This window comes from Peromyscus californicus, unplaced genomic scaffold (assembly GCF_007827085.1).
Source record: "Peromyscus californicus insignis strain IS unplaced genomic scaffold, ASM782708v3 Scaffold_15__1_contigs__length_86483966, whole genome shotgun sequence".
NCBI lineage: Eukaryota > Metazoa > Chordata > Mammalia > Rodentia > Cricetidae > Peromyscus > Peromyscus californicus.
Window position 1 is genome coordinate 52,207,419 of NW_026294447.1, and position 21,112 is coordinate 52,228,530.

The 21,112-nt window shown below is 50.4% G+C and overlaps 1 protein-coding gene and 1 long non-coding RNA gene across 7 annotated transcripts in view; both read right to left on the reverse strand.

Moving 5' to 3' along the window:
* Positions 1 to 273: 273 nt before the first annotated feature.
* On the reverse strand, positions 274 to 6,716 carry LOC128110877 (uncharacterized). The gene is made up of 2 exons (XR_008218360.1): positions 1,135 to 6,716; positions 274 to 1,101 (listed from the first exon to the last, which is right to left on the reverse strand). It is a non-coding gene; the product is annotated as an uncharacterized LOC128110877 (long non-coding RNA).
* A 208-nt stretch (positions 6,717 to 6,924) lies between these two features.
* Prima1 (proline rich membrane anchor 1) overlaps positions 6,925 to 21,112 on the reverse strand; it is a 53,082-nt gene continuing 38,894 nt past the window's right edge. For 5 of the 6 annotated variants that reach the window (XM_052738845.1, XM_052738844.1, XM_052738846.1 and 2 more), the window contains exons 4-5: positions 15,664 to 15,793; positions 6,925 to 9,888 (exon numbers count right to left, since the gene is read on the reverse strand). In XM_052738845.1, the coding sequence (XP_052594805.1) occupies positions 9,786 to 9,888; positions 15,664 to 15,793 (233 nt within the window). In that variant the 3' untranslated portion in view covers positions 6,925 to 9,785. Of the gene's footprint in view, positions 9,889 to 12,668; positions 12,797 to 15,663; positions 15,794 to 21,112 lie in introns of all 6 variants that reach the window. The other variant, XR_008218359.1, reaches the window with a different exon arrangement.

Consider the following 21,112-nt stretch of genomic DNA (forward strand, 5'->3'; position numbering starts at 1 on the left):
TATGCTCCCAAGTCAGTGCTTCACTAGAAATCGCTTGTTTTCTCCTTGACTGAGCTGTGTCAGAGCATGGGCTAGAGAAGTCTGGGGACTTTCCTGAGGTATTTCTGTTCATTGATTGTCCTCTGTTTTGTACTCAAAAGGGAGAGAGAGGAGAGAGAGAGCGCCACCTCATCTGACAACAAAGGTGTTTTCCCTCTATCTTTGGGAATTAATTTCTGTGGAAAAAATATAGATCACAACTTGAATCTCATTTAGTTTCCCTAATTACTGTAATATATATATATATATATATATATATATATATATATATATATATATATATTATATAAAAGAATGAATTTGTCTATAGGAGAAGTTGAGGCGGGAGAATCACAAGTTCAAGGCCAGCCTGGGTAACTTAAACCCTGTCTCTAAATAAAAATTAAAAAGGACTTGGGGTGTAGGTTGATCGTAGAATGTCTGCCTAGTGTATGCAAGGCCCTGGGTTCAATCCCTCGTGCCACAAAATTAATAATAAGGAAAAGAATAAACTTGTACACACTGAAGGTTGCAGTGATGAGCTCTTCAGTTTGGAATCTACTGAATGGGATTCACTCAGTTCTGAAAAGACCTGCCCCGAATTAATTACAGCCACAGATAGCAGTGGCAAGGGCTTACTACATGTCACATGCTTTTGATGTAATGATGTCATCTGACCGTCACGACGATGGGAAATAGGCACCCCTAATCCCTTAACTATGAGCCTTACATAAGAGACAAGAAAAGGAGGCTCTTTGCAGGAGTCCCTCAGTGAGGTAGCAGCAAGTGTCTGCCTCCTGCAGCCTCTGTCGTGTGCGTTACAGAAACTAGCAGCTAGACACTAGGAAGGTCCTTTGCTACTCATCTGACCTGCAAGACAATTTAGAACTATTTAGACACAAAGGCACCAGTGGACAGCTTGCTGGCTGACCTTGTCATAGTGCCTTTTGTGTGGGGAGCTTGCAATTTTATTCCTTCTTTTGATTGGAGTACCTGTGGTTGAAGATCATGTGGTCTCCAGCATGGTCTAGCTCCCACCACTGATCTGGCCTCACATGGTCTAGCTCCCACCACTGATCTGGCCTCACGTGGTGTAGCTCCCACCACTGCTCTGACCTCAGGGTCAGAACCAATACCTCAGCCTCTGAACAGAAATCCCGTGGTCTTTGAGCCAGTCCCTGGCCTGGCAACCTTCCCTTGTTTACCTGCTTGCCTTGCAGGCTCTGGGTTTACTACCTTCGGCTTAGACTGAACTCTAGCTTATAGGTCCCAAGAGTCCCTTGGCCAGCAGGGACAAAGGGCAAAGGCCAGAGCAGGGCTTGAGACCGTGCTCTTTGCGTCACATTGGCCCTCCTGTTCTTGGCTGGCTTCACTCCTCTGCTGTGAGCTCTGGGATGCCAACGACCCCACACCATGCTGAATTCTTCCATAGGGAAGCTGAGGTCAGGTGGGTATGCCGAGGTGAGCCCCGGGCACAAGCTGCACTCTGCAAGGTGCACATGTGACTTGAGTCTTTGGTTGTTTCAGGAACAAATGGCTTTTTAATTACACAGCCTAGACAGGTCCTTGTGGGCCAGTGGAGAAGGGTACCTCCTGGGGCTGTCTGGCTGCCACCTTGATTTCCACCCCTTCAAGTGGCCACTTAGAAAAGAGAGGAATCGTGGATCATCAAGCTGAAGGACAGGATGGTTGCACTTTCCAGGTGAGGACAGTCACACTTTCCAGGGGAGGGGGAATTGCAGAGCTGGAGACAGATGGGGTAGGAGTACTTGGCAGATAGCAGAGTATGGGGGTCTTCAACCTGTGGGGCATGAGCTGGGCTTCAATGGTGATCCGAGGGGATCGTGCGGACATGGGCTTTACAGCTGGCTTGGGTTCAGGACCTGCATGTTCTCCTGCCTTCTGACCATAGGTGAGATGCCTAAGCTTCCGCTCCGTTAGCTGTAGAATGGAGGTGACAGTGCCCCAACCCTATAAAAAGTACACGAAGAGTTGCTGTCCATCTTCAGCACCGAGAAAGCCTGCTAGTAAGACCAGGATGAGCTCTTCTGGGACCTGCCCCATCCCGGGTCTGTATGGCACCACATACTCTTCAGTCTGTAATGCTGGCGACAGCTGCTGTTTTGCTGAAGAGCAATCACAGCTTGCGATGGGCACTTGGCTCCCGTTCCTCAGTGTGCTGTTCCCACGCTGCCGAGCTCCATGTGCTGACTCAAGGCTCCCCACGATTCCAAGTCTGAATGAGCAACTGGGGAATCCTCCTCCACATGGCATGCTCTGCCAGCATTTGGAGTCACGTGGCGTGAGTGCAGCACAGTGTTTGTAATGGGGATAATATTTTGAAAATAATAACTGCATATGTTTTTTTTATCCTCTCCAGGAAACAGCACGACTCAGTCTCTTCTGTGGATGGTGGGCAGGAGGAGACCAGTATGTGGGGAAAGCTCTGGTTGGACAGGCTGAGAGCAGAGAGCCCACCTCTTCTGGACCCTGGTGGATGGCCAGCCAAAGGAAGAGGAAGTAGGGAGGGCCTGGAAGCCAGGGCATATGTCTGTATCTTTCCTCAAGAGGCTGTGGAGTTGCAAAGCCAGACGTGTGCCTGGGAGTCCTGGAAGTGTCTACAGCTCTTTGGCCCAGTGCCTGATCAGAGGCCAAAATCCCCAAAGGGCTGGGGGCTAAGAAAATAAGACACATCAGGAGGACATTTATAGTATGAACATTGGGGGTCAGCTAGTGACCCCAAGGGCTAGAAGAGCCAGACATAGCCTGATCATCCCACGAAGCAGCCAAGCTGGCCCTTCTGCAGCAGAGAATGGAGACCACTGAGGAAAACCCTCCAGCCTAAGGCCAGCTGCTGTGTATCCATGACTACCGTTACCTGCTCAGTGGCTCAGGTTGGTGCCTTCGAGAGGGGAGTGGCCCTTGGAATGATGCCACAGTGTCTAGCCACAGGAAACTAAGCTGTCTGAATGACACTAGTGAAATGGGGGGACACACTATCCCCCAGTATAAGTTCAGGTTTGACTACACCCAACTGTGTGCTGCAGGAGGGCGTTTATACAAAATAAAATGCTCTCTTCTTTATGCCCGTGTATACTGTGTGAAATTTGTAAACCACTGTGTACCGGTTAATTTAACAAATATTTCCAACTTCAGGCATGTTAGGATGTTTGGAGGGCTGGAGATTTGGTAATGAGTAAGACCCAAACCCAGAGAAGGCCCCTGTTCCTGTATGAACGCCTTCTAACAGGGCTTGAGCGGGAAGCATGAACACAAACCAGCAATTAGTCTTAGGTGGACAGGATTGCCATACTGAAGCTAGATTAAGGTGATAGAATGGAGAGAAGCTGGCCGTGGTCAGAGAAAGCCACGGGTGATGAGAGGAAGGGCCAGTCAGAGCTTATTCTGCCCCATTCAGGTGAGAAAAATTGAGGCTCTGAGAGGGAAGAGCCTGGCCCGAGGTCACCTGTGCAGTGATCTTTGCTAGCTCCAGCTTCCAGAGGCTGGGATGGCTAAAAGATTTGCCCCTTTCCTAAGGTCTGAAGAAGTGTGTGTGTGTGTGTGTGTGTGTGTGTGTGTGTGTGTGTGTGTGTGTGTGTGTGTGTGATGGACCCTATGCAATCTGTGAGCCCATCTAAGTTGGAAGAATTGAAACTCGTGGCCATGCAGAGTTGGGTCTCAACTACATCTCTGCTTCCTTGCTGTTTTTTCTGAGCCCTGGCAGCCCCTTAACATTTCTGAAGCTTAGTTTACCCTCTATAAAAGAGCTGGGTCTCTAGGCTAAAGGGGAGGGTTCAAGTTGAGGTATAGAAGTGCTGGAAAGCCGACCCTGGGTGTTCCTTGCCTCCATTCCCTCATCACCGGCTACCTGCTTGCACATTAAGGACCCATTGCCACCGTCAGCTTGCTCCTTAAGGATGGAGCCCGGTCTGTTCCCTTCTGTATCCCCAGGACACAGCATGGGTATGGGTGGGTCAAGAGTATCGAGGGGCTTACAGGGTCACATGGCAGGATAATATGAGAGGTCGAACCCACAGGGGAGGACAGGAAATGAGAGCTACACATGGGGACTAAAGGGGCATGTGACTGGCTCTGGGCAGGATGCGCGAGTGCTCCAGGCTTAGGAAGGAGGCAGCCTCAAGGAGGGAGCTGGCTGGCAGGTTAGATAGCAGGGGGAGGCAAGCCAGATGACCAGGACTGGCCAAGGAGTGAGGATAGCAAACTGAGGCACACAGTCAATCGAGCTAGGGGTGGGAGTGAGTGGTGGGGGCGAGCTGGGGCGGGGGGAAGCAGCAAGGCTCGGGGCAGCAAGACTGAAGACCAAGGCCAGGGAAGGAGCCACAGTAGCCAATGGATGCAGCAGAGGAAAGGCAGGGGAGCAGATGGTAGATCAAGGAAGAACTGCAGTTGGGTGGAGAAAGGGACCTGAAGTGAGATGGGACCTGGACTTGGTGGCTGGAAGGGAGGAGCTGGGAACATGGATGCGGCTTGAAGAGCAGCCTGAAAGACTGAGGCACTGAAAGACTGAGGCACATTCCAGGAGCTGGGACTCAGGTGGGGAAAGCTGGACTTGTGTTCAGCATGGCACCTGGGCAGTGGCAGAGTCCCTTTCTTTGGAGAGAGAGGGAAGAGAGAAGGAGCTGGATGACACCTGTTGGGGGGGGACCCCAGCAGTAAGGGGAGGACAGGGCTTGGGAAGTGCCCCACCCCAATACGGGAGAGAGGGATGGGGCCTGGATAGACTCAGCATTGCAGGTGACCCATCAAGGGAACTGTCAGATGGCCTGTGAGCTGAGGTTTGGATTGGGATGTGGCACCAGTCGGGTGGGGTGACCTATAGTAAGGGGACCAGCTGGGGTACAGCAGCTGGGCAGGACTGACTTCCAGGTGCCTCTCAGTGTGTTTAAGTGGCACACTTTAGAGAAAGAAGGAGGAAGAAAAAGTGGCTTGCCACCACTGCTTCCATGGGCCCAAGGCTGGTTTTCTGTCTCTCCTCCAGCTGCCAGGCCAGGCACCCTGTGGGTGACACTGCTATCGTATCTGCTGGTGGCAGCTAGGCCCCCTTCACAGGACATGCTGCTGTCTGGTGAGAGCAGTGTACGGTGTTGATCATTGGAGCTGAAACCAGCAATGAAGACCCCAGAGAGGAGAGCTAGGGTGGGGACGAGACACCTCGGGGAGTCTGGTGGCCACTGCTCTCTGCTGATGGCCTGCCCCTCTTCATCTCCCAGTCTAGCCTTGGAGCCCTATTCCTGGGCACAAAGGGACAGAGCCTTACACACAGGCTGGCTGCTCTCTGCCTTGTCCTCTGCTGGTCCCGGGATTGTGGCTGTGGAACCCCATCTGGGGTGCACAGGAGTGTGTGTGAAGCTTGAGGTGTTTCTACCAAGGTAGAGGAGCCAAGTCAAAAGCCTGGGTGGCCTGGGTGTTTTCACTGACTACGATATGGACAGTAACTGTAACGATGGCCCTTCCACTGTGGGCCTGCTTGGGAATGGGGGTTTCCATCGATGGCAGCTCATCAGGACCCGGTGATGCTGGGAAAATGTATCAAGAAGGGTATGTCCTGAGAAAAACATCTCTGGCTCAGTGGGGATCTCTACAACTCCTCTCATTTCCCTGGTGCCTGGGATGCAGATCCTTGCCCAAAGCCCTGTCTTGAGTGGACAGCCTCCTAGACTAGGGGCCATCTGGGAGCCACCCAACCCGAGTTCAGGACATGGAGGGCTCTTTTGTCCTCCCCCCGTTACTGAAGTTACTGAAAGATTGGGAACCTGATGGAGTAGGAAGAAACAATTGTGCCTCAATGATGGGGAAGACGGTCTATGTTGGGGGTCCCTTCAGTCATTAGCAGAGGCTAGTGCTGAATGTTTAGGCTCCAAGCCTAGCCTCATCTTTGTTGGCTAGTCTCTGTGAGGGGCCATCAGAATCCCTTCTCAGATTCATCTTTTTACTTGAAGATGAGGATAACGGCATTCTCTCTCCTAACATCCTGGCACATCTGCAAGGACTCCCCCTCATCCACAGAAAGATGGAAGCTTGGTGAAATTTTCCTGGTGGGGCCTGGATTTGTGCACAGCCCTCAGTGCCTCCTGCCCTACTTCCTCCAGGCTCGGGACAATCTGAGGTGGACCTGCTGTTCCTGAGGTCCCTTTGCTGGAGCACACGTCAGGCCAGGGAATTAGGTTTTGATATCCAGGAAGGGGTGGATGTACGAGGACACGGGCTACAGGCTCAACCCCACTCCTCCTCCAGCATGCACAGGAGCTCCTCCATCCTGGATGCCCACAGCATGGTCAGACCACTCTACTGGAGCTTTCCAGATGTGGGTCTTAGAAGTCCTGGGTCTGAACTGGTTCCACTCAGGCAGACTGGAAAGGCTTGTGGCTCTAGTATCAATTCAGATGGAGGTGGTGGGTGAGAGGATGAGAGACAGGACTGGCCTGAGAAATACCAGCCCTGGGGCTGGAGAGATGGCGCTTCATTAAGAGCACTTGCTGTTCTTGTAGAGGACACGTTTGGTCTCAGCACCCACATTGGGTGGCCCACAACCATTCATAACCCCAGTTCCAGGGACATCTGACACCCACTTCTGGCCTCCAAAGGCACCAGGCACACACATGGTACACATACACACATGCAGACGACAACACACACACACACACACACACACACACACACACACACACACACACACACACACACACAATAAACAAACAAACAAATAAATAAACAAAACCCAAATCTTCAAAAATGAAATAAACAAAAACACATTCCCATGACTTTAGGAAAAATCAATAGACAGTACCTTCAAGGGGCGCAGCCCTCCCTGGGTTCCCAACAGCATGCTTGCTCTTTCTCATGCATGTTCGGGGCCAAGCACCCGCTACAGACAACCGTGACAGCCACCTTTATAAGTATATTTTTATTGACAATAAAAAAATCTCAATGCTTCCTTCCTTGCAAGGAAGGAGCTGCTGAGTCTTGACGTGTGCATCTGCCCGCCAAGACAGAACACCAGCGGCGCGGTCACCTCCCATACACACGCATTGCTAAGAAGGCAGAGGTCAGGGGATTTACATTCATGCAATGCAGGTCTCACACTACCTGGGCTGTTTAGGTCATATTTATACAGACTTGAGTACAGTATTTATATATATATATTTGTATAGATAGATATCTCTTTAAATATATATAACTATATATAATATGCCTATTTTTTACATCTATTATTCTTTCATCCAAAATGTCTGCTAGCAGGCTTGTAGAAACACCTGGTAACTGGGAGATCCTAAATGCCGCTGAGTTCTGACATGACTTGAAAACAGTGTAAAATATCTGGGTTAACATGTGGACATGGACGCTTCACCTGACTTCTGCATTCAGGCTGCTTGGTGAACTGGTCTTAGTGGAGCTGCTGTGGGGTCCTTTGAAATGATGCTCTAAGTTCACACTCTTGGTTGACATGATTATGTTTCAGCCATGTGGGTTTAAAAACTAGTGGCTTCTGTTGTGATGTAAGATGCGTCCTCTCAATGGCCAGTCCTGGGCTTGGGGGTGCTGTTCTCTAGGGACACCCTTTTAAACCTGGGCCCTTCCCTTGATTTCCCCTAATTGTAGAATGCGATGGTACAACCCCACTAAAAAGAATATACATGTACACTAGCCAAGCACAGCGGAAACTCAGCTATGGTCCCTGCCTGGAAACTCAGCTATGGTCCCTGCTGGCTAATAGCATGTACACTGTGGGCTTTCTAGATTTAAGCCAAGGTCAGGACGTGGGTGCACGGAAATCTCAGACTCTGCCCAGCCCTTCATGTCCCCTGGCAAGGAGCTCCCCTCCAGCTACAGGGGTCCCTTCCTCACTCCCGGGCCTTGAGAGCCCAAGGTGGGAGTGGGGGAGTGTTATGCTCTCCTGTGAGGCTCCAGAGTGTGTGTATGTGTGTTTACAACTAAGGCCCAGCTCTCCTATCTATCCAGTGTCTGCTGCAGGCACAGGCACCGGGAGACTGTGGCCCTACTCTCAATTTAGATCAAGGTGGCGGTGGGGTGTGTGTAAAGGTGGGAGACAGGGTACTGGGGTGGAGCCTGCCAGGTTTCTCACCCCTGTCTGCCTGTCCCTGATCCACCTCCTCTGGCTTCTTCATCACTTGGAACCACATCCAAAGAGGACTGCCAGGTGTCCCCCTGGGTGAGGTGAGGGCAGCCCCACAGAAGGCTCTTGGCAACCCCATGCCAGAGCTAAGGTATGCTGTGAAGGTGAAATTCAAACCCAACCCAAAACCATGTCCTCAAGGAAAGGAGGGTAAATGTCAACTAATGGAGGCATGCCCTGGACCTCCCCTTAGCCTGCACCCCTTAGCCTGTACCTATTGACTCAGGAGCAGGGCAGTGGCAGCTTCAGGGTACCCATCCACTTGGGACTGATTTTTTTTTTTTGTCCCTCAGTTTTACCTGGCTTTGAAATTCTCATGTAGCACAAACACCCACCAGAGAAGATCTCTGGTGGCTGAGGAGGAAGCTAATGAACTCAGCTAAATCTCTACACTGTGGGGGTGTTGCCTTCCAGTAGGCCAGTTTCCTTCTAGGCAAGTACATGGGGCTGGTGAGGGGAGCCGGGCGGGGGGCCAAGGAACATAAAATCACAAAGGTCAAGGGATGTGCCTCACTGTGTGGGTGGCCTCCAGGGAAACAAGCCTGTGGGCAGAGGGTTAGCAAGGCTAGATGGTTGTTTACCACTTTTCCTTCCCCACATTTGGGAGGGTTTGGCGCCTTTAGAGCCCTGGCCACAGAAAGCCACTTCTGGGAGACACAGAAGAAAGCCACCTTCTCCTGGGAACTTTCTGAGTACCAAATTGAGGTTTCAAGGGACTGTTGGGGGTAAGTAGGGGGCACATAGCACCAGACCAGCATCGGCCTGGCACAGAGTGCCCACATGGGTTTGGCACAAGTTGTGACCTCTGCCTGGTGAGGCAGGGCCTGGCTCACATTGATGCTTCCTGAAGAGCCAGATGTGGGGTGTCAGAGCAGGTGCAAAGGGAACCTCTGACTTTCTTGGGACACCCTCAGCCTGGGCTTATGGGAGACACTGAGTCCACTCCCAGGGGACTATATAGGCTGGGCTCACTGCTTCCTGAGGCAGGCATGCAGTCAGGAGCCACAGGCTAGGCTGTGGGTGGGCAAAGGAGGGTGGCACGGGCTCTGGAGACGGAAGACCACAGCAGATACAGTTATGGACAGATGTGGGAAGCACCTTTGGAAGGGGACATTTGTCTCATGGCTGTGTGATGGCTTTTGTTAGAATGTCCACAGAGAAGCAGGTGAGCTTCCTGCATGAGAGGAAGCTTCCAGATTGGAGTAGTCCCTGGATCTCCTTTCTTCTGGTTAAAGTGGGGTGTCTTTCTGCCCCAGGCAGACAGACAGATAGACCCTCTACTTTCACTGGAGTACGTGCTTTCTCTAGCAACTGGGTGACAGTTAGTGCGCCCAACACAAGACAAGAAGAAGGGTATGGAGAGCCCTGGGTGGTGCTGCTGCTTAGGGGCCACATGCAGGGGAGCCTGGCTCAAGCCTGGTGTCTGTGCTGCACCCCCAGGGGTTGACCAGGGCTAGCCTGGGAAGAGGATGCTTTCTCTTTCAGGAGGCCCGAGGCCCGTAAAGCATGAAGTCCTGGACAGGCCCAGGGTCAGCTCATGTCCACCTGTCATCCCATGTCCAACAGTGCCACCAAGGTGCCCTTCCAGCCAGTGGGTCCAGGGCCTGCAGATTCATACTACCGCAGTGTTCACATCCACCCCTTTGCTACTCTGGGATGAGCTCATGGGATATTCAGCAACACTGGTGCCATTTTCATCTTTTCTCAGTGGTTTCCTAGAAAGGATTGGGGAGGGGAACAAGGACATCGTTAGTTGCAAGCAATTGTGATAGTGTAACCTCCAAACCAGAGTCCAGGTTAGCACCTCTGTGGGGTCAATCAGAAGCCAAGTAGACTCTTAACTAGGGTGACCATATAATTTCATATACAAACCAGGGCCTATTGACAAGGAAAGATGGGACAGGGACAAGTCTGAATTGGAACTGTTCTGGACAACCCAAAATGTGTGGTCAGCCTAGTATGATCAAGCTCTGATTGATCCCTTTGGGAGCAGTTGGTTCATAAGGAGCGGCATTAGTAATTGGATTTTGCATCCTGCCTCTGTGCAATCAAAACAATGGTAAATGTGATGAATGAATGGTAAGGGTGGTGGGTGGCATTAGTGATGCTGGCTGGTGATGGTAGTGATGGTACAGGTGATGCTGGTTATGGTGATAATTGTGGTAGAGGAGATGTTAGTGAAGTTAGTGTTGGTAGAAGAGATGATGGTGGTGGTTGCCGTGGAGATGCTGGTGGTGATGGTAGAGGGCATGATGCTGATATAACCATGATAATGTGATAATGACGGTGAAGGAGGTGGTGGAGATGCTGGTGGTGACGGTAGAGGGGATGATGGTAGAGGAGTTGGTGATGTTAGTGATGATGATGATGATGATGATGATGATGGTGGTGGTGGTGGAGATGCTGGTGGTGACGGTAGAGGAGTTAGTGATGTTAGTGATGATGATGATGATGATGATGATGATGGTGGTGGAGATGCTGGTAGTGACAGTAGAGGAGTTAGTGATGTTAGTGATGATGATGATGATGATGATGATGATGATGATGATGGTGGTGGAGATGCTGGTGGTGATGGTAGAGGGGATGATGGTAGAGGAGTTGGTAGTGATGTTAGTGGTGATGACGGTGGAGGAGGAGATGGAAATGCTGGTGGTGATAGCAGAAGTGATGATAGTCTTGGTAGTTGTGGTAGTAATGATGGTGGGGCAGATGGAGGTTATGGTAGCGATGGTGGGGTATAATAGCCGTGGTCATGGTTGGGTTGATAGTGGTAGTGGTGGCAGTGATTGTGGTGATGATTGTGGTGGTGATAATGATAAAGAATTCCCAAGCTGAGTTAGCACACACCAGTGGTTCTTTAACAGTTTTCATTGAACCATCTGAAGCTCATTTTAGAGGCCACTGAACCCAAGATCCATTCCCCTTATGTACACAGGGATCAGGAAAGCCAAGAGGGAGGTCCTGAAAACGGTATAGTCTACTCGCTGAGAGTGTAAAAATCACAGTGCTATTTCCTCACCTGGCTGAAGTCCTCTTTCCTCCTTTGAGTCATTCGGGGGGGTCTCTGGCCTCTACCCTGAGTATCTACAAACTCCTGGGCTGGACTGTACAATCTGTATTTCACACCACTATACTGCTGTCTCTTAGGTAAAGATGACTCCAGTTACACATAGCTCAGGCACCTCCTATGTTCTCAGAGGTACCCGGATGAATGGCTCTTGCTAAGTATTATCTAGACATTTATGATCATCTTCAAAAGCTCAGGGATTGATTGCTTCTGCCTTCTCAAGCACCCTTAGAGTCTCCCGCAAAGACAGGATGAGCAGGCATGGTATTTAGTGACTGGTTCAAAGACCTTCGGATGGACTCAGCAAAACCTCAGCAGAGGGGAAGGCAGGCAGGTGGTCAGTGGAGTCACAAGACGATCAGGACTTCTCACATGACACACTAAGGTCAAGTCTATTCACATTCCCCTTTCTTGTAGCAGAAGTTGTTCACAGAGGAAATCACCCCAGATGGCTGAGCCTAGCCGCTGTGGCTTTTGGAAAGGCAAGATCAAATCCACACTTCCTCTCCTGGTGTGTCCTGCTTTCAGGTAGAGAAACTCTTGTCCCTCCTTAGGGTCTCCTGAAGAAGCTAGGCTGGAGTTAAGACAGTCATTTCATGGGGCGGTGTGGGGAGAGAAACTGAGGCTGAGTGAAAGCTTTGATTGCCAAGGGCCCCAGCTGCATTGCAGTAAGACCTGGACTATCATCTTTGGCTGTCCCTTTAGGCCAGCATGCCCAGCAGGCATTCTCTTAAGAGTGGGCTCTGCAGTCCAGCTGCTTGGGAAAGCGTCCTTACATCTCCTCCCGGAGATCCTTCAAAGTCTTATTGAGCTTTCCAAGAACTCCATCTTGCCTAACTTTAATCCAAGATGCCCCACTTCACGGGGCCCAAGAGCTCCCAGATGCCAGCTCACGGTGAGGGTGGCATAAAAGATCCTCATGATACGTAGACTTAGCCTTTCCACCTCCTGGCATCAGAGTTCCTAGCTGTTCCCAAAGCCTTTTGAGCTTCACTGGTGCCAGTGAAAGCTGAACTATTCCCAAAGCAGAAGCTAGCTCTTGGACTCCATTCTCTCACCAAACATGTCATTCATGGGTGACCCTGGCCATGTTAAGGGGCAGAGGCCACATCTTCAAGAACCTCAGCTTTCCACCACTCTCTACCTGTATGATCTCAGGCAATCTAGGCAACTTCTCTGAGCCTCAGTTTCCATATCTATAAAATGGGTATAATAACAGTGTCCCCTTCGTAGTTTTATTGGAAGGATTAAACACATTAGTGCACATCAAGCATGTGGATGAGTGTCTGGCATATAGTAAGTGCTCTGTTAAGTATCTGTTAGCTCTCAGCACTGCTGTCAGAGAGGTGTGGTGGGAGCTGCTTGGCTGGCCAGCGATGGCCATCATACCGTGCTCCAGTCTACCCAGAGTTCCTACTTAACATGCACCTTCTGAGGCTCTGGAAGAGCTAGCAGACATTGCTAAGACTCCTGATCCTCCAATCTGTGGGCCAATCTGGGCTGATCCCACTAAGCCAGGCAGAGGCCACAGAGAACTCCTTTAAATGGTCTGGTTCCTAAAACCAAAAGGAAGGCAAGTGAGCATCTCCATGTGCTCTGGCTTCTGGGCAGAGGGGATGAGGGACATGGCTTTTCTATTTGGCGACCTTCTGTCCCCACCCACTAGGTGCTCTTGATCTCCCCTGGGAGCATCATGTGCAGGGCTCCAGCTGCAGAGCCCAGAAGGGCTTCTGCAGGAACTGCCTCCACCGGTATCCCTTCGCCTGGGCTCTAGGGCTCTGCTGGCAATGAGCCGACACTGTCATCCTCAACTGCTGTTCTGCGAGGAGGGGGCGGCTGAAGTGCAGCCTGAGCAGCCCACAGCGGGGGAAAAGATGCATTCATCCTTCATGCTACCCAGCCCTGCACACACACACACACACACACACACACACACACACACATTCATCCTTCGTGCTACCCAGCCCTGCACACACACACACACACACACACACACACACACACACACACACACTCCACAGAGGCCCAACTTGAGCCTCCTCCGTAGAGTACAGACTTCCCCAACCTTGAGTCCACAGCCAGCAAAAGCTTCCCCCAGCCACCAAGGTGTCACTAGGAGAAGCAGATGGTACATGGGTACCTCTCTTTCCACATCCAGGTAAAGGTGAGCCCTAGATGTGGCCTATGAGCTTCCTCACATCATCTTTCAGCTATCCGGTTTGGCTCCGGGAGACTTTGCACATGCTCAGAAAGAGGAGCAGTAGAGGGCATGGCGGAGTGGGGAAGGTCTCCCCCAGGCTGGGACTCTCCTCTGAGGCGCACTGTTCCTCTGCAGTCAAGGATCTGTACTGGACGAAGCCCTTTCCAGCATGGATGCTGGAGAAAGTACTGCCAGGTGACACATGGAATACTAGAAAGGGAACTTCCGTGATTATCTCAGGCTCTCTGGGTACTCTGTAAACCCCTGGAATACCACATGGTGATGAGGGGTCAATATTGTTTGTGGAGGAGACTGTGGGAGGCCCATATGGCACCTGATCCACTGAGGGTCTTGGCACCTGCTTTTCTGAGGCTCCATCCAGCAGAGTAGGTACCTACAATACCAAAAAGGTAATTGTGTTCTTGGAAGCAGCCCCTATCTATTTTACTCTATCACCAGGCACACACAAGCCCTCCCTTCCTGGGCACTGGTTCCCAAGATGACCTTGGGCAGTCCAGGATTACCCGTCCTGGATTTCCAGAAGCTCTTCTTGGCCTAGGCCTCCTGTGGACGCAGGAGAATTGAGGGCTTGAGGCCCAGCCTGAGCTACATCATGAGAACCCGTCTCAAAAATATATGCATGTACTGAACCTATAATTTGGGGAAGGAACCAGACTGACAAGAGGTGAATGGGGAAGAGAGAGTTGAGCATGCCAAGATCCCAGCCCTAAAGCTATGTATGAAACAGAGGGGCCCCAACCCACTGGGACAGGAGGACATGACAAGCTTGACCATATTGAATAGTGGCCTTGTCAGCTCCAGAAAAATGTCACCTCCATGGCTCAGTCAAGGGTGGCACCTGCACAGTCACCCCAAGGTACACAATGAATAGCAGCCAATTCTCCAATTCTGAAAGCCCCACAGGCTCGAGGCTCAAGTACTGTCAACTAGAATTGGGATTCATGCAGCCCCTCTGAGTACCCACAGCAGCAGATTGTCCCCTGGCCTAGGGACCAGACCCTCTTGTCAGGTGAGCAGTTTATGGCAAAAGAATCTTTACCATTTATAAGCATTACCTGTCTCTGCTAATGGAGCCAGCACATAGTAGGTATACACAAAACAGTTTAGCAGTGGGACACCCCATCCACTTTTGTGTCCAAAGCAAGGTCTGTATCTAGAGTTGCTGGGTCTCAGGGCCTGTCTGCCCGTCTGTCTGTCCTTCTGACCCCACCCAGCAGGGCACAGACATCAAATCCCCACAGTCCCTCTTTTCCACTCCACAGGAAGGGACAGGCACGAGTGTGGAGGTTCATCAGCAATGCCAAACTTTAGTTGAGCACCCCAACATGGTGAGAGGTGGTCTTTGGCACCACACCAATCTGGATTCAAATTCTGCTACCAAGGCAGCTCCCTAACTCTCTGAAGACCCAGTTTCCTAATCTGAAAGCTACAGCACATGGGGAGAAGGTAGGAAGAGTTGGACGAAGGACACAGGGGAGGGAGACGAAGGCAAAGCCTCGCCTGGGAACTCCAGGCATCTAGTCAGTTCCTGAGTACCCCAGGGAGGCCCTGAGTACCCCAGGGAGGCCCTGAGTACCCCAGGGAGGCGCATGCCCAGGTCTGTGCAGCATGTCGCCCCTCTCCTGCCCAGGTGTCCTGGCTTGAAGCCTGTGTGCTCAATGAGCACACCCTCATTTTAAGTCTTCATTTGCCATTCTTTTTGTTTTTGAATTATTAAAACAAAATTACACAGAAGATTGGGCTCAGAAGGAAAAACGAAATAGTTTAGAGGTTAACAATTATTCTAATAATAATTAAAAGTAACTTTTGGAGCATGGGAATTAACGAAGAAAAACCCTTTCTCAGAAATATTGTTTGTGACTGTTACCCTTCTGGTGCTTAGCAATGTTCTTGCATGGTTTTTGTATTATGCTGAAACAGACGTGTAACTGACAGACTCAAACTTCCTAAGGCTGGGAAGGTAGGTCTGAGATCAACTCTAAAGTGTTAAAGATACAAGAACAAAGAGGGAACCCCTGGAGCCATTACAGCACACTCATGGCAAGCATGAAATGGGGTAGGGATGGAGAGGGTCCCCTGCCTATCCTTCCTGCTCCTGAACGATGTGACCTTCTATCCTTCACAAAAGTGGCCAGGCAGTTGACATCCCGGGCCAGCTGGGCTCCCGAGGGGCTCCACCTGGCACTGTGGTTGGACACTCACCTCTTTATGGCTTTGTAGCAAATGATGACCAGCACAGTCAGAAACACCAGGGAGGCACAGACGACAGCGACGATGATCACCAGCCCCGACCACCAGCTGTCCTCCGCAGGGCACGAGGTAGAGTTGGGAGCTGAAAGAGACTAGGGTCTGAGTCTCCGAGTGAGAGAGGTGGGTCTGTGTGATATTGGTGAGGGAGTGGTACTCACAGTCATCCATCAGCCCCAGTAAGGCCCTCTGACCTCTCTGGCTTTCTCTACCCCCACCTTAGCAGGTGACGTCATGCTTGGCCCCCAGCCAGCCCCTCCCCCATTCAGTGCCTCCATCACGCCTTGGCAAGCTCAGAACTGGGGTTGAGCACCTGGCTAAGCAGGCCTCCATCCTCCCAGGCATGAGCTAACTGACAGCAGGGTCGGGTTTAATTTCCCATGAAAAATAACAGAACATCTCATTCTCTCAGTCAAGGCATTAAATCCGGTGCGTCTGTGGTTGGGGGTGGGGTGACGGGCTCTCAGGGGACTTAGGAGGAGGGAGGAGGGAGGCTGCCCCCTCGATGTGTTTCTGAACTGAGTTTCTTGTGAGAGGCTCGCTCCTCATGCCTGGATTCGGCCCAGGTGATGCTACCAGCAGCTTTCTCAGTGTGCATGGAAGGGCCCAGAACACGGGAAGGTGTGTGACTGGGACAGCTTCCGACACCTGACTCCACAAGACCTTCCTGTCCTCACCCTACCCAGGAGGAGTCCTTAGGGTAAGCCTGTTCCCTCGTAGGGGGCAGTGTTGGTGCTCACCTGGAGTACAGGTCTTAAGAGACTGTTTATTTCCCTGTGATTAAGGCAAAAAGAGAGCCCAGCCCCATCCCAGAGGCCTGGGAAGAACCAGACAGGACAAAGTGCTAGGTATCACAAACGGACTGGGGGAGGGGAGGGGAAGAGGCGTGAGAGCAGAGGGAGGGGGAGGGAGGAGAGGAGTGGACATAACACACAGACAGACAGTGCTACATAAGTTACTAGTTTATGTGAGGATCTGCACAAGAGTCAAAACTCTGTCCCCAGCTCTGTCCGCTCAGCACTAGGCACTCTGAAGGAGCTAAGATGACCTAAGACTGGGATGTGTCCAGGGTGGGTTCCCCTCTGTCAGTATACCACCTGACAGCCGCGACAGATTTCTACCCCAGCAGAAGCCACGCCCCTTATTCCCAACACTTTCAAAATATCCTTGAGTCTCTTCTGCAATAGTCCCTAACCTGGGGCAACCATCCTAAAGATTGCTAGAATAATAGATAAGATTCACTTGTTCCTAGCATTCATATAAATCAAATCATGCAATAAGCACATTCTTTTTTTCTTTTACACTTACTTTGTTTATTAGCAGTGTTGGGGATTCACCCAAGTAGCTGCATCATTTAGTAGTTCTCCCTTTTTTGTTGATGAATAGTATTCCCCCGCCCCACCCCACCCCCCACTCCCATCTTCCTATGCTGCAACTGTCCGTCCATTTATCTGCTGATGGACTCCTAGGCTATTTGCAGATTTTTGGTCTCTAGGAAAAGCTGCAACAAATATCTGTGAAGGAATCTTTTATGTAGACAGTTTCATATTCCTCTTGGGCAAACACATGTTATAGGATGGTCCTGGGGTGTGTGTGTGTGTGTGTGTGTGTGTGTGTGTGTGTGTGTGTGTGTGTGATTAACATCATAAGAAAACACCTAGATGTCTTTCTCAGATGTTCACACTCTGGTACCCGCCCAGACAGAACCAAGAAGGAGAAGTGGAAATAGAGAGAAGGAAGTGAACACATCATGGGATCCAGGAAGATGTTCTCTGACTCCCAGGGGATTGGGGCTGCCTATTAACAAGCACATAGCTCCCCACAGATCCTCAGAACCACCAGAGACACTCTGGATGAAACCGTTGAGTCAGGGACACTACCAGGCTGCTGTCAGCTGGCAGGAGCTGGCCTTAGGTACTCAGTCCCCACGCAGACACTGAACAGTGCCAGAGAGCCAGCAGGACGATTGGGTCTCATGCTCCCATCCATGAGCTCATTTGGTGATTTTGTTGATAACATCAAACTCGAAATCTTCCCCTTTAGGAACATTTTTTTTTAGTCTTCCCAGGGTGACCTAGTAGAGCTTTAGTGCCCTGCCCGAGCTGCAGTCTCCCATGGTTGCACTGCTCCAGCACCCACAAAGGTTTGCCCCTCCTTTTTGTGGAGGAGAAAGCTCTTTTTTCAGGTCTGTGAGTCTGCCCCAGGCTCTGACCTGTCTGGGCACATCCCCAGGGTCATTCTGCCCTGTGTGTTGCAGCTGCAGTCTTCCTGCGGGTGTGTTCTCAGTGAGTGGTTGCACCTCAGAATGTCCCCAAGCATTTGGAAGCACAGCAAGGGAAGGAGCTCTCTTTGGTCACCGCAGTGAATGATTCCATCAGCTAGGGGCGTTAACAGTGATATACCTAAGTTAGAACTGTCCCTCAAAGACACCAGCAAGGGCCTCCTTAGAAATCCCATCCACATGACAGGTTGCAAAGCTCAGTCTGGAATTTGACAGGGCCTCTTTCCTTATACTCTGCTAGAGGGGTGGGGATTTTCTTTTTATGGTCATTATTCAAAGCATTGGTACTGGAAGCAGCTAGCTCTGGTTGTGTGTCCTTCTGTCTGAGAGCCCGGGGGACTCAGCAGGTGCAGATGAACACCACAAGTGTGGAAGGCAACAACCGAAGACAGAAACACTGCATCTGTGAAGAGGAGGTATCTCAAGAGACCTGGTGGCATAACACATGGATTTTGGTCACAAACCAGAGATAGATTGGAAGATTTCATTCATATTTATCCTTGCTTGAGTTGATTAGGGAATGCCAGAGCTTGAGGGAGCCTGGGTGTTGTCATTCAGGAAAGAAAATAAACATTGGCACAACTTATGTGAGGGCTAGAGTGGGGACCTCAAGATCTTGGACTGCCCACTAGCCTGGGTACTGCCTCAGTTTCCTTCAATACCTCTGCAGAGATGATGAAAGCTCACCATGTGGGCAGGCTAGAGGCTCACATTTAGAGACAGCTTTCTGATAGAGCTCATTCATGCATGCATTCCCCTGGACACGTACTGAGCATGCTCAGTGCCCACTGCTAGGAGCTGGGGGTACAGAGATGAATCAGACACAAGCTGTCCTCTGCCAGACCTGGCGCCAGCTGCCCAGGGATGATTATAAAGCTGACTAAGACCTGATCTTCTTGCAAGAGGAGACAGCAATCTCCCGAAGAAGCGACACGCACTGATTGCCAATACGCAAGGGAAGGACAACCTGCACACTGAGTTGGCAATCCCGGGTGACAGGCAGGTGGCCAGACCAGACGGAGGAGTGTCAAGCACCAGGAAAGAGCTGCCTCAGTGTCCGCTGTCTCTGTCACTCCCTTTGAACATGACAGGAAGGCAGGAGCTGTCCTGAATCCTCAGGGTCATGTCACCGTTTCCTGAGCCTCAGTGAAGTTGACACATTAGCCAGCTCTCCTGACCCTGTGCAGACAACGGACCAGGCAGCCAGGAGGGCACTGGAAAAGGGCCCAGGCTCAAGTCTGCTGTGGCAAGGGAGTCTCATTCTTTTTAGTCGGCACATGCTGCATTAAAGGGCTGGGAATATCCAGCCTAGGCCAGGCCCTGGACATCACAGTTAAAAGCTTTGGGACTTCTGCTTCTAGGCCATGAGGAGAAATGGGGTGGGTCTGGCTGACTCCTAAAACATCCAGAATGTTCCAAATATACGAAACAATGAGCAATGGAAACAAGACAGTAGTCTTCAAATAATTTAAGATCTGGAGCTCTAAAGCCATTAGAGGAAGATGCTTCAAGATGTAGGCACAGGCCAGGACTTTCTGCAAGGTAACTCTGAGTCCAGGAAATAATCCCAAGAATGGACTGTTGAGATTGTATGACATTAAGAATCTTTTGCACAGCAAAGGAAATAATCGTCAGAGAAAAGAGATGGCCTGCTGAAACTCTTCACCAACTACACATCAGATGGGATTAATATCTAGACTATAAAAAGAACTGAACAAAATAGACAGACAAACCACCCAATCAATAAACGGGCCAATGAGCTAAATAGAGAGTTCTCAAAAGAAATGCTTTAAAAGATGTCCAACATCCTGAGCCATCAAGGAGATGCAAATGCAAATGACTTAGAGATTCTTTCTCATACCCATCTGATCGGCTATCACCGAGAAAACAAATGGCAGTAAATTCCAGCGAGGATTCATCGGGCATGAGAACGGGTGCAGCCACCATGGGCATCAGCATCGATGCTTCTCAGAAACCGGAGACTAGAAATACCGCATAACTCAGCTGTATCACTGGGTACATGCCTAAGGAAATCTAACTCCTGCCACACTTATACATCCATACTCACAGCTACACTGTTCACATTAGCTAAGGAATGGAACCAGCCTAGATGTCCATCAGCAGATGAATGGATAAAGAAAATGTGGTTCATATACACAATGGGACTTTTTTTCAGCTGTAAAGAAAAATGAAACATTTACATTAGGGGAAAAAAAGGATGAAATCAGAAATTATTAAGTGAAATAAACCAGATTCAGAAAGACAAATGCTGTTTTCTCTTGGATGCACAATTAAGATTTAAGTGTGTGTGTGTGTGTGTGTGTGTGTGTGTGTGTGTGTGTGTGTGTGTGTGTATGATGGATGCATGCACCCACACATGTTCATGAGTGTAGTCTTGGAAAGTAGAAAGAGGATGAGAGGAAGAGATCACTCATAGGGAGGGGTGGGGAAAAGGAGAGGATGGTGAAATATATGTGGTGTGAAAGCAGAAAGCAAGACTATTGGGGTGCAGGATGGGATGGAAAGAATGAGGGGAAGGGAGAGAGGATGAATGAGAACAATGTATAATGGCACAGATGTATGAAAAAGCCACAGTGAAGCCTGTTGCCTTGTATGCTAACTTAAATGATGACAAGGATGACTATAACGATGATGATGATGGTGATGATGATGGTGGTGATGACGATGATGATGATGGTGATGATGACGATAATGATGATGGTGGTGATGACGGTGATGGTGGACAGTAATTCCCAGCTTTCCGCCTCAAGGAATTTCTAGAGCAGCCTAGGAGGGAGGAATCGAGGCAGTGACCGGGACAGAGGTGGTCCCTGCCCTAGGAAGTTCTGAGAAGAGTAGGGCCAATGGAAAGCAGAAGTGCTTCAAGGACATCAGTTACACACGTGGCAAGTGCTAGGATGGGAAAAGGGCTCAGCAGATCTTACAGGAGCCTGGAACAGAAGCAGGTAGGTGTGGCACTTCAGATACATCCGCTGAATGGGTATTTAAGGAGATGGAGGAGACTAGAAACTCCTCTTGTGGGACTCAAGACAAGAGACTTCAAGACACGCACCAGACACCAAAGTGCCTGATTTACTGAAGGAATCTAACTCCTGCCATGGG